Genomic DNA, 13587 nt, shown 5'->3' with positions numbered 1-13587 from the left:
GTATATGAGATGTTGCTCATTTGTACAAAATGATGATACATTCTGATAAGACAGGGTAACTTCCATTGAAACTTTGTTATTTCGAATTGTACAGATTATAATTATTTCTCTGTCGGAGTGTTCATAGCCTTTAGAAATATATATATATATATATATATTTATATATATATATATTTATATATATATATATATATATATATATATATATATATATATATCTCAAAATGTATCTACATTTTATGTTGTCTGTGAGACCACAACAAAAAGCCAAAATCCCATTTACCAAAAAAGGGGTTTATTATATTTTTTCCCACCCCTATACTAAGAATAAAAAAGTAACATGTTAGATAATAATATATATATTTTTTCAGGAAAACATGGATTAAAACATATATAAATACAAAAGCAATTATTTGACAAAAACACTTAAAAGACACAGACAAGACCAAAGACATGTTAGGCATTGCGGTGAGTACATCGGTCCCATGTTGATACCTTTTTTTTTAGGACAAAAACTTGGAGTTTGAGTAAGGCACATCACTGTTTACAGTCCTTCTTTAAAAGTAGTAGTATTTTCATTTCATTCACGGACCATTCTAGCTGGATTTCAGTGATTATTTTGCACATGTTACAGTGTACAACTACCACAGTGCTTACCAAAACAACAGCAGACATAGTCATTTATATTTTGTACTTAAAGGCTTATAAATGTCTCCCTTTTTCTTGTGAGTCTGTTTCGGCTCTGTCCGGGAGGCAGAGAAACATATTCATTGTCTATTGTGAAGTAAAAAAGAGCAGGTGGAGGAGCAAGAGGTCCATGAGCTGTTTTTGGTCCCGCTGAGCTTTGAAGAATGCAAGCGTTTGGGCCAATCGAGCTCAAACACCCACCTGATCAACAAGAATGACACACTTTATATACAGGCGGCACTTTGAGGGGCACTGTCAGGTGTGTTAGCTGTCACTTAAATTACTTGCAACCCTGTGAGTGGAGCCATCAGTCAGTCTTTTAGAGGCTCACGCCCACTGGGCATCCCGACAGTGTTGTCATCAGAAGATAACAAGAGTTTGTCACTAAAGAGGGCCCTCTTATAGGTCGTCACCCTCTGCAGAGCTGAAGCTGCTCCTGCGGCTGCTGTCCTTGGACGCGGCCTCGGGCGAGCCTACAGCTGAGAGGAGCGGGTCGGTGCCAAACGGCGAGAGTGGGTCATCCATGAGGATCTCGTCCAGCCGGTGCTCCTCCTTGAGCGTAGCGCTGAAGAAGTCTGTGAAGTGGGACAGCGGGTCAGAGAACGTGGTGCAGCCGTCGGCACCGGGGATGTGATCCTGCGGCCCGGCAGCAGTGGGGAGGGACGACGGCACGCCAGCTATCCTCTGGAGGTAATCACTGTTGGGGTCCTCCTGGTAGAGGGGCGGCTGCTGGGCCTGGGGAGACGACTGGTGCTGCTGCTGCTGCTGTTGTTTGAGGAGGTGGGAGGATAGTTCAACTGTCCCCAAGGCTGATGCCATATTTGGGAGGCCATGTGCTCGTGCCTGGATCTCAAGCTCCTGGAAAAGACAGAAAAATAAATCATGAGTTAAATATCTCCACACTCATTGCATGTTAGTCTAGATAAGATCTGAATAATTACCTTAAAATGGGTAAATACCAAAAATATGTAATGTTCTCAATTACGAGCAGATTTGCCATGACAATATTGGGTGGAGTGACACCACGCCTCATCTCTTCCACATACTGAGGTTGTAGTCGGCTGCACTTTGGCAGTTTGGATGTTGACGCACACTCTTCTCCCACACACACTCTAATAACAGTATATGATCAACACTAGTCACGTATCAGTGTCATCACAAAGGGCTGTTTGACCTTTGTTAACTGTCCTCTTAACATCAATGATGGTCAGTATTTCCTGTATAGTTATGTCATCTTTTGAAGATGATTACAGATTTTGTGTTCCTCCCGTCATTGACGTAAACTGAGATAAACCACAATCTTTGTGTACGTACTTCCCTCTCTTAAGCATCTCTTTTATTAGTGCTCATCATCTATTTTCTAACCTGCTGTTAGTGGATGGACCTCATGTGAACGTCAAGAGTGAAGGGGGGTGGGGGGGTTAGGCTTTGGAGGTGGAAATCAGTGCGAAGGATGATTGAGTCAGATGTGGTCGACAGAGTGAGCCAAACGGATCTTTGGCATAATGAAACGGGCCTTTTGGATGCCTTAAGTGCCGAGATCGGTGGGACATCAGTGAGTTGATTGGCCAACACAGTAAACTCATATTTATTAGAAGGAGCACTGGTTTAGTGTTGCATGAGTTAACATCTAAAGCTGTGTAGTTGTCATAATATGCAATGTATTTTTAAGTATTTCATGCCAAATTAAAATAGTTACATCCAGTTGTAATATTCAGTTTTATATTCTCGATTTTAGGACTCAATCAGCATTGTTGGTGCTAAAATATTCAGACTGTTGTATTTTACTACCTGGATCCGCAGCAAAAGTCTCCTGTTTGCTTGCTCCAGCTTTTTCTGACGGCTCTCCAGCTCCCGAGCATGCTGCTGCTCCTTCTGCAGCCACTTTATGTACTCCACCGAGGCCTTCAGGATAGTGCCTTTGTTCCAGCGCATGTCCCTGCAGAAAGGAGAAATGTAAAAGATAACCTTTTACACAGAACCCCCTGATGTCGGCAGAATATCCTCCGTAATAATAATGATAAAAAAAACAGGGGAAAAAGTTTTAACACAGAGGTTTTTTTCCTTTTTTATGATATGAATACGAAATGGTGATTTACATGGTGCAATTATTCATCCTTGGACATTACATGGGGACACTGAATGGGAATTTTAATAGAATAGTTAAGTAGCTATGCAGAAAGTCCATTCTCGTACCTCCTTGTTCGGTAAAATTAATCCTCGAGTAAAAATAGGTGAAGGGAATATGAACTAAGTAGGGAGATGGAGGAGAAAATGGAGCATTGGACTTGAGGTGCTAGAGTGCAAGTCATTCTTCTGCAGATATTATTGCTTTTTTTTTTAAGAAGTAAAGGGGAGCTGTAGTAAAATTGTCCTTTTCCACATGGGTGAGACGTTGGTCTGATCAGCACTAATAATCTCTTTTATCTCGTGTTAATGGCACAATGACAACGCCAACCTTCCATTTAAATTTGAAGCAAAGTTCAATTGCCTAAGATGGCCGGTGGATTTCAATTCAGCTCCACACTCCATCTCTGTGTTCCAATTGTGCTTCAAACTTTGATTCAAATGGTGTGGCCTGCTTCTTTGCATTTGACCCTTTCCTCATCATTCATGCTTTGAGCTGAACTGCTGGGACCCAGCGAGAGGATGTACAGCTCTTGGAGCTTAGACTACAATGGAAGTTCAAGTGCACCCTTGAAGTATGACTGAAATGTGCTTGAGTACTCATTTGAATTCAATGAACAATGTTTAGAGTGTCTTTGTGCTTAGAATTTAATATGCTTCCCCGCCAGACAAGGTCTTGCAGTTGTTTCAGTGACATAAAGTGAAGAGAAGCAGGGGTATTGTTTCAATAAATACATTTATATCTTGCAACTTACGGGTCATTCGACTTTGGTATGAGCGTCCCCAGCTCCTTAATCCTGTAGTTGATGTTGTATCTTCGCCTCCTTTCAACTAAGCAAGCCGAACAAAAAAAAAGATCAAGCGATGATTAGGGCGCTGTCAGCTGCTGTGCTAAAGGCTAGCCATAACTCCATAAAAATCATTTTCAGATGATGAACTGTGAGGGAGTTGAAAAGCAACGGGAGACACTTACTCAGATTATGGTTGTCTTTTTTCTGTCTCTCTTTGGCCATCACTCTTGTGTCATGTACTGTGAAAAGTAGTTAATCAAATCGATTAGCAACGCACACTGATTTAGAAAACGAAAGACAACGAACACAAAACGCTACAAAAGGTCCAGTCAGGAGACGCACAGTCAGTTGTTTTGAGGGAGTTCAGTGCCGGGGTCGGCCAGAATGTGGAGTTTCCGTGCACACCACAGACATAAGCGTGACCTCCTTACACGCACACACACGCACACACACGCACACACACGCACACACACGCACACACACGCACACACACGCACACACACGCACACTGAATGAGCCCAATGTATCCCCTCTGCCATGTGTGAAGCCCATTGTGGACGGAAAAAAATGGGGATCACTTTAAAACTATCGTAATTAAGACAGTTTAGCAAATTCACTAATCTGTCCTAGAGGAGGACAAAAATGCCAGAGCATCCATATTTGTATTCACATTCTTCCAAATTACGTAATTGGGGACCTGTGATTGGATTTCCCAATTTGCCTCTGTTGATTTAATCAAGACAATTTAAACTCTGTGTAACAGCCCATTGTCCTCTCTACCCACACACAAATGAAACGAATGGCAATTTACTCGTTTGCCTGTTGTGAAGGGGTTCTTTGGGCATCCTTTCTATTTCCTAAATCAATTAAGCGTCTTTGCTTGATGCATGACATTAATAAGAAATGTCTTAAAGGGCCCTTTGTGTTTTTTGGGGGTTTTTTTGCACTGTGACAAAAAGTCTACACGTTTGTATGGCCTATTAACGGAACCAGTGATAAGCAGGCTAGTTTTCAATCACTGGTCCCAAATAGTCTTGTAAATGTGTCTATATTTTGCCTGGCACACTCAATTGGACTTGATTTAAGCAGAAACAGACACGTTGCCTTTTTTAGACTTTTTTTCTGCTCTTTGTAGCACCCACCCAGAGCTTGAATGTAGAAGAAATATGCCTTTTTTTTTATTAAATCCAACAGCCACAATTATATTTTTTACTTTTACAGTAATGTGAGCGTGTGATTATTCATTAAGTGGTTAGTTATTTGATCAGTGCTATGGTATGAGTTCATACCTGTGTGTTCCCTTTTTACAGTGAGCTTTGTGGGGTTAGATGTGGGACTCATTCCACCATTAGAGGCGTTCATACCTTGTTCACCCCCATAGACATCCAGCATGCTGCCACTGAGGGACACCTAGGACGGATAGAGAAGAGGGGAGATAGAGATAGAGAAATTGTCAGTCACAGGGGAAGCATGATTGCAAATCAATTTGCATTTACTTTACCAAAAGCCACTACACAAATAGTTGTTTTTCACTGCTGTGTGGCTTTTTTTTTATCATTGACAAACATGACAAGAGGCAAGTGGAGTGATCAGAGCTTTGCAGAGAAGGTTGTCAGCCCCCAGGCCTCTGGCTTTGGACCTCCCAGCAGGGAGTTGTAGTATCCACATGTGTCCTCAGCAGGACCGTGCAAACCCAGTGCTGCGCTCATGAAGTGCAACCATGTTCAGGTTCCCTGCTCATTTTGTATCACAAAGAGTAAAAACAACCAAACAAAAACTTAACCTTGCTGAAATCAGGTCAATGAAGGGTCATCCCCCATGCCCTACTCCATCTAAGCCTAACCTCCAACCCAGGCTTGCAGCCTTCTGAGGTTTGGTTTGTCCAGACATTGTGCCTTGATCTGCTAGCACCACCATTTTCAAAACCCCTCCACTTGAAAGTGCTCCTAACACAGAGATGTGCTCTGTGTTGAAAATAGCATCCCATTAGATGAAAAGGCTAGCTAGGTCAACCGCTTGAACAGAGGCAAAACTGTTTTCCTACGGGTCTCCTCTCGTCTGGGAAAGCGTGCATCAGTTCCGCGATAATGACGTCTTTTCACGGACTGGGGAGATGTCAAGATATGGCGTGCTGACACACATGTGTGTCTGATTCGCATTTGTGTATTTATGGGAAAATGCTACAGAAGCCACCATGCATTCCACGTTGCGCGCAGCCAATTTTATCCACGACATGTGTGTCAAATCTAACTGCCAGACTGGTGAACGTGATAAGGCTGCATGTCAAAGTCAAGAGATGGGAAGGAATGGAAAGTGAGAGAAGAAACAAAACAGAAGAAACTGCAGACATTTCAGATATCTGCAGTTGGTTTAGTTTGCATGTGCGTTTTTTTTTCCCATTATCTCAACAAGATGGGAGAAGAGGAGGAGGAGGGGACAGAAGTACTTATCAAAATGAAAGATTGCAACAATTCCCCTACTACTCCTATTGTAATCACTTCAGTCCCTCTCCCGTTTGTGTTCCTGGATGTGTTGACACGGCGAAACGACGTGATGCATCGTACTGTATGACTAATTAGGATGAATTGATCCATTTAAGCATGGTATCATTTCTGAACAAGCCCATGGGGAGTGTATGCATTAGCTCAATCCAATGGCTCAGTAACTCTCTCCAACAAAATCTTTTCCTCGCTCCTCATTTGAAACCCACTGGCTCTCCCATTCCTCCTCCTCCCCCCCTTGCCTTATCTTTTCCTCCCCCTCTCATTCCTTCTCTGTCTCAGTATCTGTTGTGTTTTGCTGCCTGTCACTTTATCTGTGTGTGTGATTCTTTGTCTCCCAGTCTTGCTCTCTCTGTATTTAAGGAGTTAGGCCAGATACCCAGTGCTCCCATCCCACAAACTGTCCCTGTATTTGGCTCAGGTGTTGCTATGTTCTCGGGCCAAATGGAACCCTTGTCCCACATTTTTGCCCAGAGTTTTTAAATTCCTTCTTGGCCACGAATCCTGTGCTTGTGTGTGGTGCCCATTCTAGATGGTTGTCTTCCCAATAGTGGACTTTCGTCAGACAGTTAATATGAATTGTATTCTATTGTGTCAGTAAGTGTCTACCTCTGTCCACAAACATCCTCCTTTTTTGTTAACCTAATCTGCATTGTTGATCTTCTTGAGTAATGTGAGAAATGTTGCTAAGCCCCAATGAACTTTCACTCATCTCCAGACTTAAGCTGACCCCAAACTAAGATAGGTCCCTTTCTTCCCAAGCAAGTCAAGCATGCGCCTAAATATTTAGGTGGAGTAACTTCACTTTCAAGTCCCCATTTAACTTAAAAGACAGAAGTCATTAGTCAAGGAACTTCACTTTACATAAACCCAACTGCAATAATGTGAACAGTTTAACAAATTAAGGAGTGTGCAGAAATTAATACAAAAGACCTTCAAACTGCTGATAGTCTGACACATTTTAAACAGTGTTACTATGTAGCTCTTAATGTGATTCATACTTACATTGTTTTGCATTAAGAGGTTAGGCTCCATGCAATCCAAGCCTCCATCATTGAAACCGGATTCCAGACTAATTAGGTCATCAATAACTTCATCCATTGGGAACTAAAAGAAAACAGTAATTTCAGTGTATTCATGGACAGACAGATGCTGTTTGAACCAGAAAATATCAATACTGTCTAAGTCTGATCTTTTTAAAATCTCAACATTCAAACCAAAAATAGACATTAGGAAAAGGGAGGGAATGTCAGGAGACTAATCCAATAATTTACAAGTTCTCCAACGCCTTGTTGAAAGGAAAAAAACATGGCGGGAAAAACATGCATCTGTTATCAAACTAGTTTCCTCCTTTGAAATGGTTCTCTCATCAGATACTGCATGTCTGAAGTTATTGAGGAACACATCAGAGAGACGGAGAGATCAATAATGGCATCACTTTGGTTTGGTGATTAGTTAGAACTACACTCTCAAAACCCAATCCACATTGAAATTTTACAGGTTGACTCTTTCAAATGAAGAGTCAGCCATCATTTATCTCTCTAAATGACAGAATGAAGAGGGACTAAGACAAGCTAATACTTTTGACAGGAAGATTGAGTGTTGACAGGAAAACGTGTCAAGAATGTTGCGAAATCTACAAAAATCATGACCCACACTTCGGCCGTACTGTATGAGAACCAGTCTGTGGTTCCAATTTGTTGTTGCATTTTCATTCTTCCAGTCACTGCTCGGCCCATTTTGAGTTTTCTCAATTTCAGTTCCATATATTCAGCAACATCATAATTCACGGTTTCTTTTTCCATAAGTCCACTCACCTCGCTGTCGTGATTGGCCATACTGAGCAGGGTAACCGGGCTGTTGGGGTTGCTGCCGTCACTGAGCGAGGGCATGTGTCCGTTCCTCATGATCGGCACGGTGGCGAGTGGCTGGCCAGAGGCGTGTGGATGCAGAACGGCGTGGCCCTGCCCGGCTGACGAGGCCAGCTTGGAGCCCAGGGTCAGGTACTGCTTGACCTGCTGATTCTGGGTCTGATGGAGGTGGAACTTGGAGTTCTCCAGGTGGCTCTGTACCTGCAGCAAAAACAAACAAGTTCAGTTAGTTGACTGAACACAAAATCAGTTCATCGCGCATTGTTTCTCACGCCGCTGAAACAGCGCTGACTAAGAATATATGCACAAGAGGTGGTTACGGCAGCTGTCGGCTTCGTGAAAAGATGATCTAATTCAACCCACAGAAATAGTTGCGAGTCAGTATTTCCCATAATTAGTCACTTATGCAGGGAAAATAACAGACTTGCAGCAGTACTGTATTTTGTAGAACTTAAGTTAACACTCACATAAAAGCAAGTCAGGTTTGACATGTGTAGCCAGTGTCTTTATATTCAGAAAATTTACCAGCAGTTTGTGACTGAAAAATGTGGTCAATTTAAAAAGCTTGCCCAAGAATTGAACATAAGTTGACAAACAACAAATTCTATTAATCTGCAGTAGTACGTATACATACAGCCAGTAATAAAAAATACTAATACAAGCCTTACGAATACGTCACATTACAAAACATGCTTGACTGTTCAACAAAACATTTTTACCAAGTAATGTTCTAAATTTCGTTGTCCTTACATTTGAAGCTCCGGTTGCGTCCCGCATTGTGTAGTAACTGCAGCCAGTTAAGTGTGGCATTCTTAGAAAAGCAGATAGTCTTCAGATTGGTTTGTTTTGGTGTGGCAGCAAGTCAACTTTAAGGATCCAAATCTGCTGCTGCTATCCTGTTGAGCTGCTGACTTCTCAGCGAGTGTCTCTACTTCCCAGTCCCCTACTGAAGTCTTATAAAGGGCCCTAAGTGAACTAATTAGGCACAAAGCTGGGGGTAAGCCTTTATGTTGCGTAGCATGATAATCACTTCAAACACTGGACTGTCAGATCACCCAGGGTTTGATCACTGCAGGATATCTGCCTTTAGCGTCTGTCACTAATTCATGAGGACCGCCCTTTTCTGTCTGACTGACCAATCACTGATCAGCTTGCAACGTCCTCTATGGCCTGCTCCAGGGGTTGTGGCAGCACAATTGACCCTTGTTCCCCAATGGAGGTTTTAAATAACTCTAATGCCATTTTTAACCAAGTCTTTCCATTCATTCACTGGTTTCAAAGCAGACAGTTTAGTATTATCACTTTCCCCAAACAATAACTGTAATAAAGCTATTTTTGAGGTTTTTATTACTGTATTTCAGGGCTATTTTCAGAGCAAACGTCACCTAAAAACATCCAGTTTACTTTTTGATCTGGAGCTTACAAAGAAGCTCACTGTTGTTTCTTGCTCTATTAGTTTATGTCCTTTTTGTGTACTTAATACATGTATTATTAGCAATGGTATTATTATTAGTCGTGTCAGTTATACATGCACATCCTGTCCGTCTCTTTTACCTAGATTGTTTTTGAACTTCCTCTAAATATATTCTATTATCTGGTCGAAATAGAGTGCTCTATGGGCTTGCCTGAGCTTATTTTTTTAGAACTACATGGCTACTATTCTCCAGGACTGACCTCAGCTATTCAATTAGAAGTAGAAGAAAGTAAGATAAGCAACAATGCTTGGGTCTTACTTTATCAGATTTACTGTAGTAGACTATGCAACATGACTTTAATTAGTTAATTGAATTAATGTGTAACTGATCATATGATATTAAAGAAGAACTTTTCATTATCTTAACCATCTCTTCTGCCATATGGTAATGCCACCTTTAAAGGACATTAACATACCCCCCAAAAACAAGTTTAATTTATCAATCACAGTTTAATATCACAGATAATCAAAGCTTTGCACCTATATAGTGACATTCATTGGTTTATGCTGGACAGTAGGGTTTAGCTTAAATGCTAAGCTACAGTACCAGTAGAAGAGTGGAGAAGAGTCATACAGTCAGCTAACTCACTCAGTAATGTCTATTACAGCTTTAGGTTTGCTGCAATTACCATAACATAAGCCACCATTAGCTGCGGGTCATATCGGATCATATAAGGCTGTAACAACAAAACCCCTGAGTGAGTTCATTGGAGCAACTGCTTTTATTGCTTGTGTTTTATCTTTTCATTTTGAAGAGTACGAATGTTTCATATTTTTTTTTCTCTCAAAACTTTAGAATTTTCTGAAATGGATTGTGATGCAATGTGTTGCTCCCTAGCAAGTGACCTGTTGAGTGTTTGTCTGAGTTAAATGTCAGCACTGCTGAACCATAGGGACTTTCAGCTATAGCAACTTTGGATCTGTGTTGAAACTCAGCAGTAAATTGTCCTCGTCAGCTAGCCTAGCCGCCCTGATTCACCCCTCATCCACCTAACTAAGAACAGGCTCGTCACAATACTCAACTTGTCGGTAGTGACTGAGAGCTCTTATCTGACTCCACTAGGCCAAACAAGATGCCAGTTGTTAGCCAATCAACATTTCTTTCCACTACGGATAGCAGGAGGGATGCCAGGACTGCTACACACACCACATCTGCTTTGTGTGACAGCGGTTTGTCCTGGTTTCACTTCAGCTTTCTCACTACTGTAAATGCCGGAGACACGCTTGTTATCCACTTAAGGGAATCTGATTAGATTTTTGAGGTAATGGTGCTTCAGTCGCCGAGGCCGGCCTCGACAATGGCATGCCTGTGTATGTGTGAAGGGGACATGGGGAAAATTATCAATGCCCACCATACACATGGGACAGGAATGAGATAAGAATCTAATCAATCAAGGATCAGGTTTGGGGTTGTAGTGACTATTCTGAGGTTTGAGACACTTGATTTTTTTCTCTCTCTCAACATGGCTACTTGCACCTGCTACAACAATCGAGGCAGTGTTTGAGGTTACTGGTGGAGAAGAGGTCACAGGTTCACTTTCCATTTACACACATTTGCACAGTTATTCCTGACATGCTAACTTATACAAGAAAAAATGTCATATTCATGAATATAAAAGCAGTTATTACTCAGTGCATTTGATTGTTGCCTTTTTTGACAGTTTGCTTCATTATGTTTCATAACATTTGAACAACAAAATAATTGTTTGATTGATTTCGTAGTTTCTGCTTCCTTGCAAAAGATATAAACTTGTCTGTGTCTCCTAACTTCATTATTTCATTAGAACATTCAAACCATTAAAATGGCAACACGCACAGCCCATTTCTCTCTTTCTTTCTCAATCAAACTTTACTTATTTCTTTCACAAACATAATTTTTGTCTGATAATTTGATCTGGCATGAATGCAGCAGGTTGATCAAATCCAACAAAAACTCTACTATGCTCTGCTGTGAAACGCATATGTTGTCTTTCCGGCAGTTATATTATATGCAAAATATAAAAACACAAAAACACAACTTTAGAATACACACACACTCTCGATGCTAAATCTTTCAAAACATGATTTCCTCAGCCTCTATTTGTGAGATGCATTTGATAGGGGTGTGATTTACCTCTTGAGTTAAAAGGTGTTTTTCGTTAGTCCCAATGAACATGCTGCATTCACACTGCCATTGCAACAGACACACTCGCAGGTGTTCCCTCTAAATGAAAAGCTCTTGCTTAACTCAGTTTCAGTCTTGCCCAAGTTCTCCTTTCACTTCAGAAAAATCCTACAACTTATGAAACACTGGGTGATGGTGACATTAAATAGCTTGTACAAATTATGGACAAAACCTAGCATAGGAGGTTTGGATTCATTTCTGCAAAATGTCGTATTTTTACAACGTATTGAGAGTAGCAATGCTCAACTATCCTTTTCCCATCTGGAATCTACAGAGATAAGATAAAAGTGGAACAAAAAGCCTTCACAGACATGCTCACTGTATTTTTGCTGAGCCTACTAACCAGTAAATAGCTGTAACCACACACCCTAGATTGTGAAATGTGAGGGAAGATAAGACCGAGATAGCAAAGCGATCACCAAATGGGCATTCCACCGTGGCTATTCACTTATTCTTGCTGTAAGTGCTTGCCTTTTATAAAGCACAGACAATGTATCTTGCACGCAAACACAAACAACTGCACACATAGTTACACACATACGCTTTTCTATATCTGATTTGTTCCCAATTTTCCTGGCCTGTAGCTGAGGTCGCTCCCCCTACCTGTAGAAGTTGGATCTCTGTCAAGGTGGTCACTTTGACCACGCAACAGCGACTCATGGCTTCCAGAGTGGCAGCGTCTCCCACCACAGTGTATGGAAATTCTTACAGAAGAACATGACCTGTCACAGATTTAGCTGCGTCTCATTGAGACAGGGGGAGAAGAAGAGGAAGAAGAGAGGTACTGCAGCCTCTTCTTTCCTGAGCTTTTGCAGAAATATCGGAAAGGAAGGCATGACACATCAGCTTATTTGGGAGCCGCACGGGCCACTTCCTGTGTGTGTGTGTGTGTGTGTGTGTGTGTGTTGGTGCGTGTGTGCTTTTGGTCAGGGGAAAAGGCCTGACAGAGGCAGAAATACAGATGGCAGTTAGGGGGTTGGAGTGTGCATGTGTAGAGTTGTAATGAGTTGACAAAATGTGAGTTCCTGCTTGTGGATCCCCACACTTTCCTTCCTGCAGAACATCCAGCCCAGCTCAGCACATTCTCCCAGGTTATCTTCATGACACCCACTTCCCTTGGACAGCTTTTCAACCATCAAGCTACAGTCACAGATTCAAATGTAATCTGTGCATGTGTGTAAATAGTAATAGTAATAAAAAACGATCAGCTAAATGATGCCAAAAATGTATTAAATACAGGAGGGTGGAGTCCAACCTTAAAATCCTGCCAGGGTTAGCAAAAACAAATCAAGATAGCCGAGACATTTCTGTCAAAGCAAATGCTCGTTTTGTTTAACTTGCACCATATTTACCTGCAAAAGTGTATGCAGTGCAGCTAACAATGCTAACACAGAACACTGCTCTGTTTATATCATACCTGTACCTGGCCCATGGAACTTATTCCCTGATTTTAGATTTTAGCTTGCTGTGTCCAAATCATTTTGCTGCTATTTGAAGGTCAACATGACACATATTCAGCTGATTTTCTCGTCTGTGTGTCTTGGCGAGAGAGTGAGTTTTTGTGTGTGTGTGTGTGTCTATGTATCTTTTGCAGCATGCACATCCCTGTGTTTTGTATTCTTACAACTTCACCATTACCCACGTGTATATTTGTCTGCTTCTTCCTTTATTTGATGTCCGCTGTGCATTCTATCACATCTAGCCAAATTCCTGGCTGGCCATTTTTGGCTCATCTTGGGGCAAGCCACAAGTGCTCACCTTTGTTAGTCGCCCTGCATGGCATGTTTTAAACATCAGGGACTTCCTGTAAGAGTTGGCCTGCTTCTGAGACAACACTTCAAAGTGCAGCTCCCACATCTGAGGACTGTTTTATCCTGCTAGAAAAGGAATGCATAATGGACACGGCACCACTGCACTTTTAATGATTCTCATATGAATTAAATATTATAGCCATTTTAACTGGATTACATGT

At 41.5% G+C, this 13587-nt stretch overlaps 1 protein-coding gene across 2 annotated transcripts; it reads right to left on the bottom strand.

The window, feature by feature from the left end:
* Nucleotides 1-322: 322 nt before the first annotated feature.
* tfec (transcription factor EC) lies at nucleotides 323-12351 on the bottom strand. Of its 2 annotated transcripts, none has more exons than XM_068716723.1 (8): nucleotides 12219-12351; nucleotides 7924-8178; nucleotides 7112-7213; nucleotides 4895-5015; nucleotides 3788-3844; nucleotides 3570-3645; nucleotides 2479-2626; nucleotides 323-1545 (listed from the first exon to the last, which is right to left on the bottom strand). In XM_068716723.1, the coding sequence occupies exons 1-8, from the start codon at nucleotides 12273-12275 to the stop codon at nucleotides 1087-1089; spliced, it is 1275 nt and encodes a 424-aa protein (XP_068572824.1). In that variant the 5' UTR covers nucleotides 12276-12351; the 3' UTR covers nucleotides 323-1086. The 2 variants fall into 2 exon arrangements, with proteins under 2 accessions (XP_068572824.1, XP_068572825.1); XM_068716724.1 differs by having other exon boundaries at nucleotides 4970-5015.
* Between the last annotated feature and the right edge of the window lie 1236 nt (nucleotides 12352-13587).

The sequence above is a fragment of the Cebidichthys violaceus genome, unplaced genomic scaffold (assembly GCF_023349555.1).
Source record: "Cebidichthys violaceus isolate CVI_PGR_0920_01 unplaced genomic scaffold, fCebVio1.0.p SCAF_21, whole genome shotgun sequence".
In the NCBI taxonomy this organism is placed as follows: domain Eukaryota; kingdom Metazoa; phylum Chordata; class Actinopteri; order Perciformes; family Stichaeidae; genus Cebidichthys; species Cebidichthys violaceus.
Note: the sequence above shows the minus strand (reverse complement) of the source record. Positions and strands in the feature narration are given on the sequence as shown.

Bases quoted from the DNA above. Each gene is read 5' to 3' on its own strand.
- tfec (XM_068716723.1), bottom strand. From the start codon at position 12,275: ATGAGTCGCTGTTGCGTGGTCAAAGTGACCACCTTGACAGAGATCCAA. The intron at 8,179-12,218 runs GTAGGGGGAGCG...TTTTTGCTGCAG, and splicing joins CAGAGATCCAACTTCTACAG to GTACAGAGCCACCTGGAGAA. The intron at 2,627-3,569 runs GTAAGTTGCAAG...TCCTTTCTGCAG, and splicing joins ATACCAAAGTCGAATGACCC to GGACATGCGCTGGAACAAAG.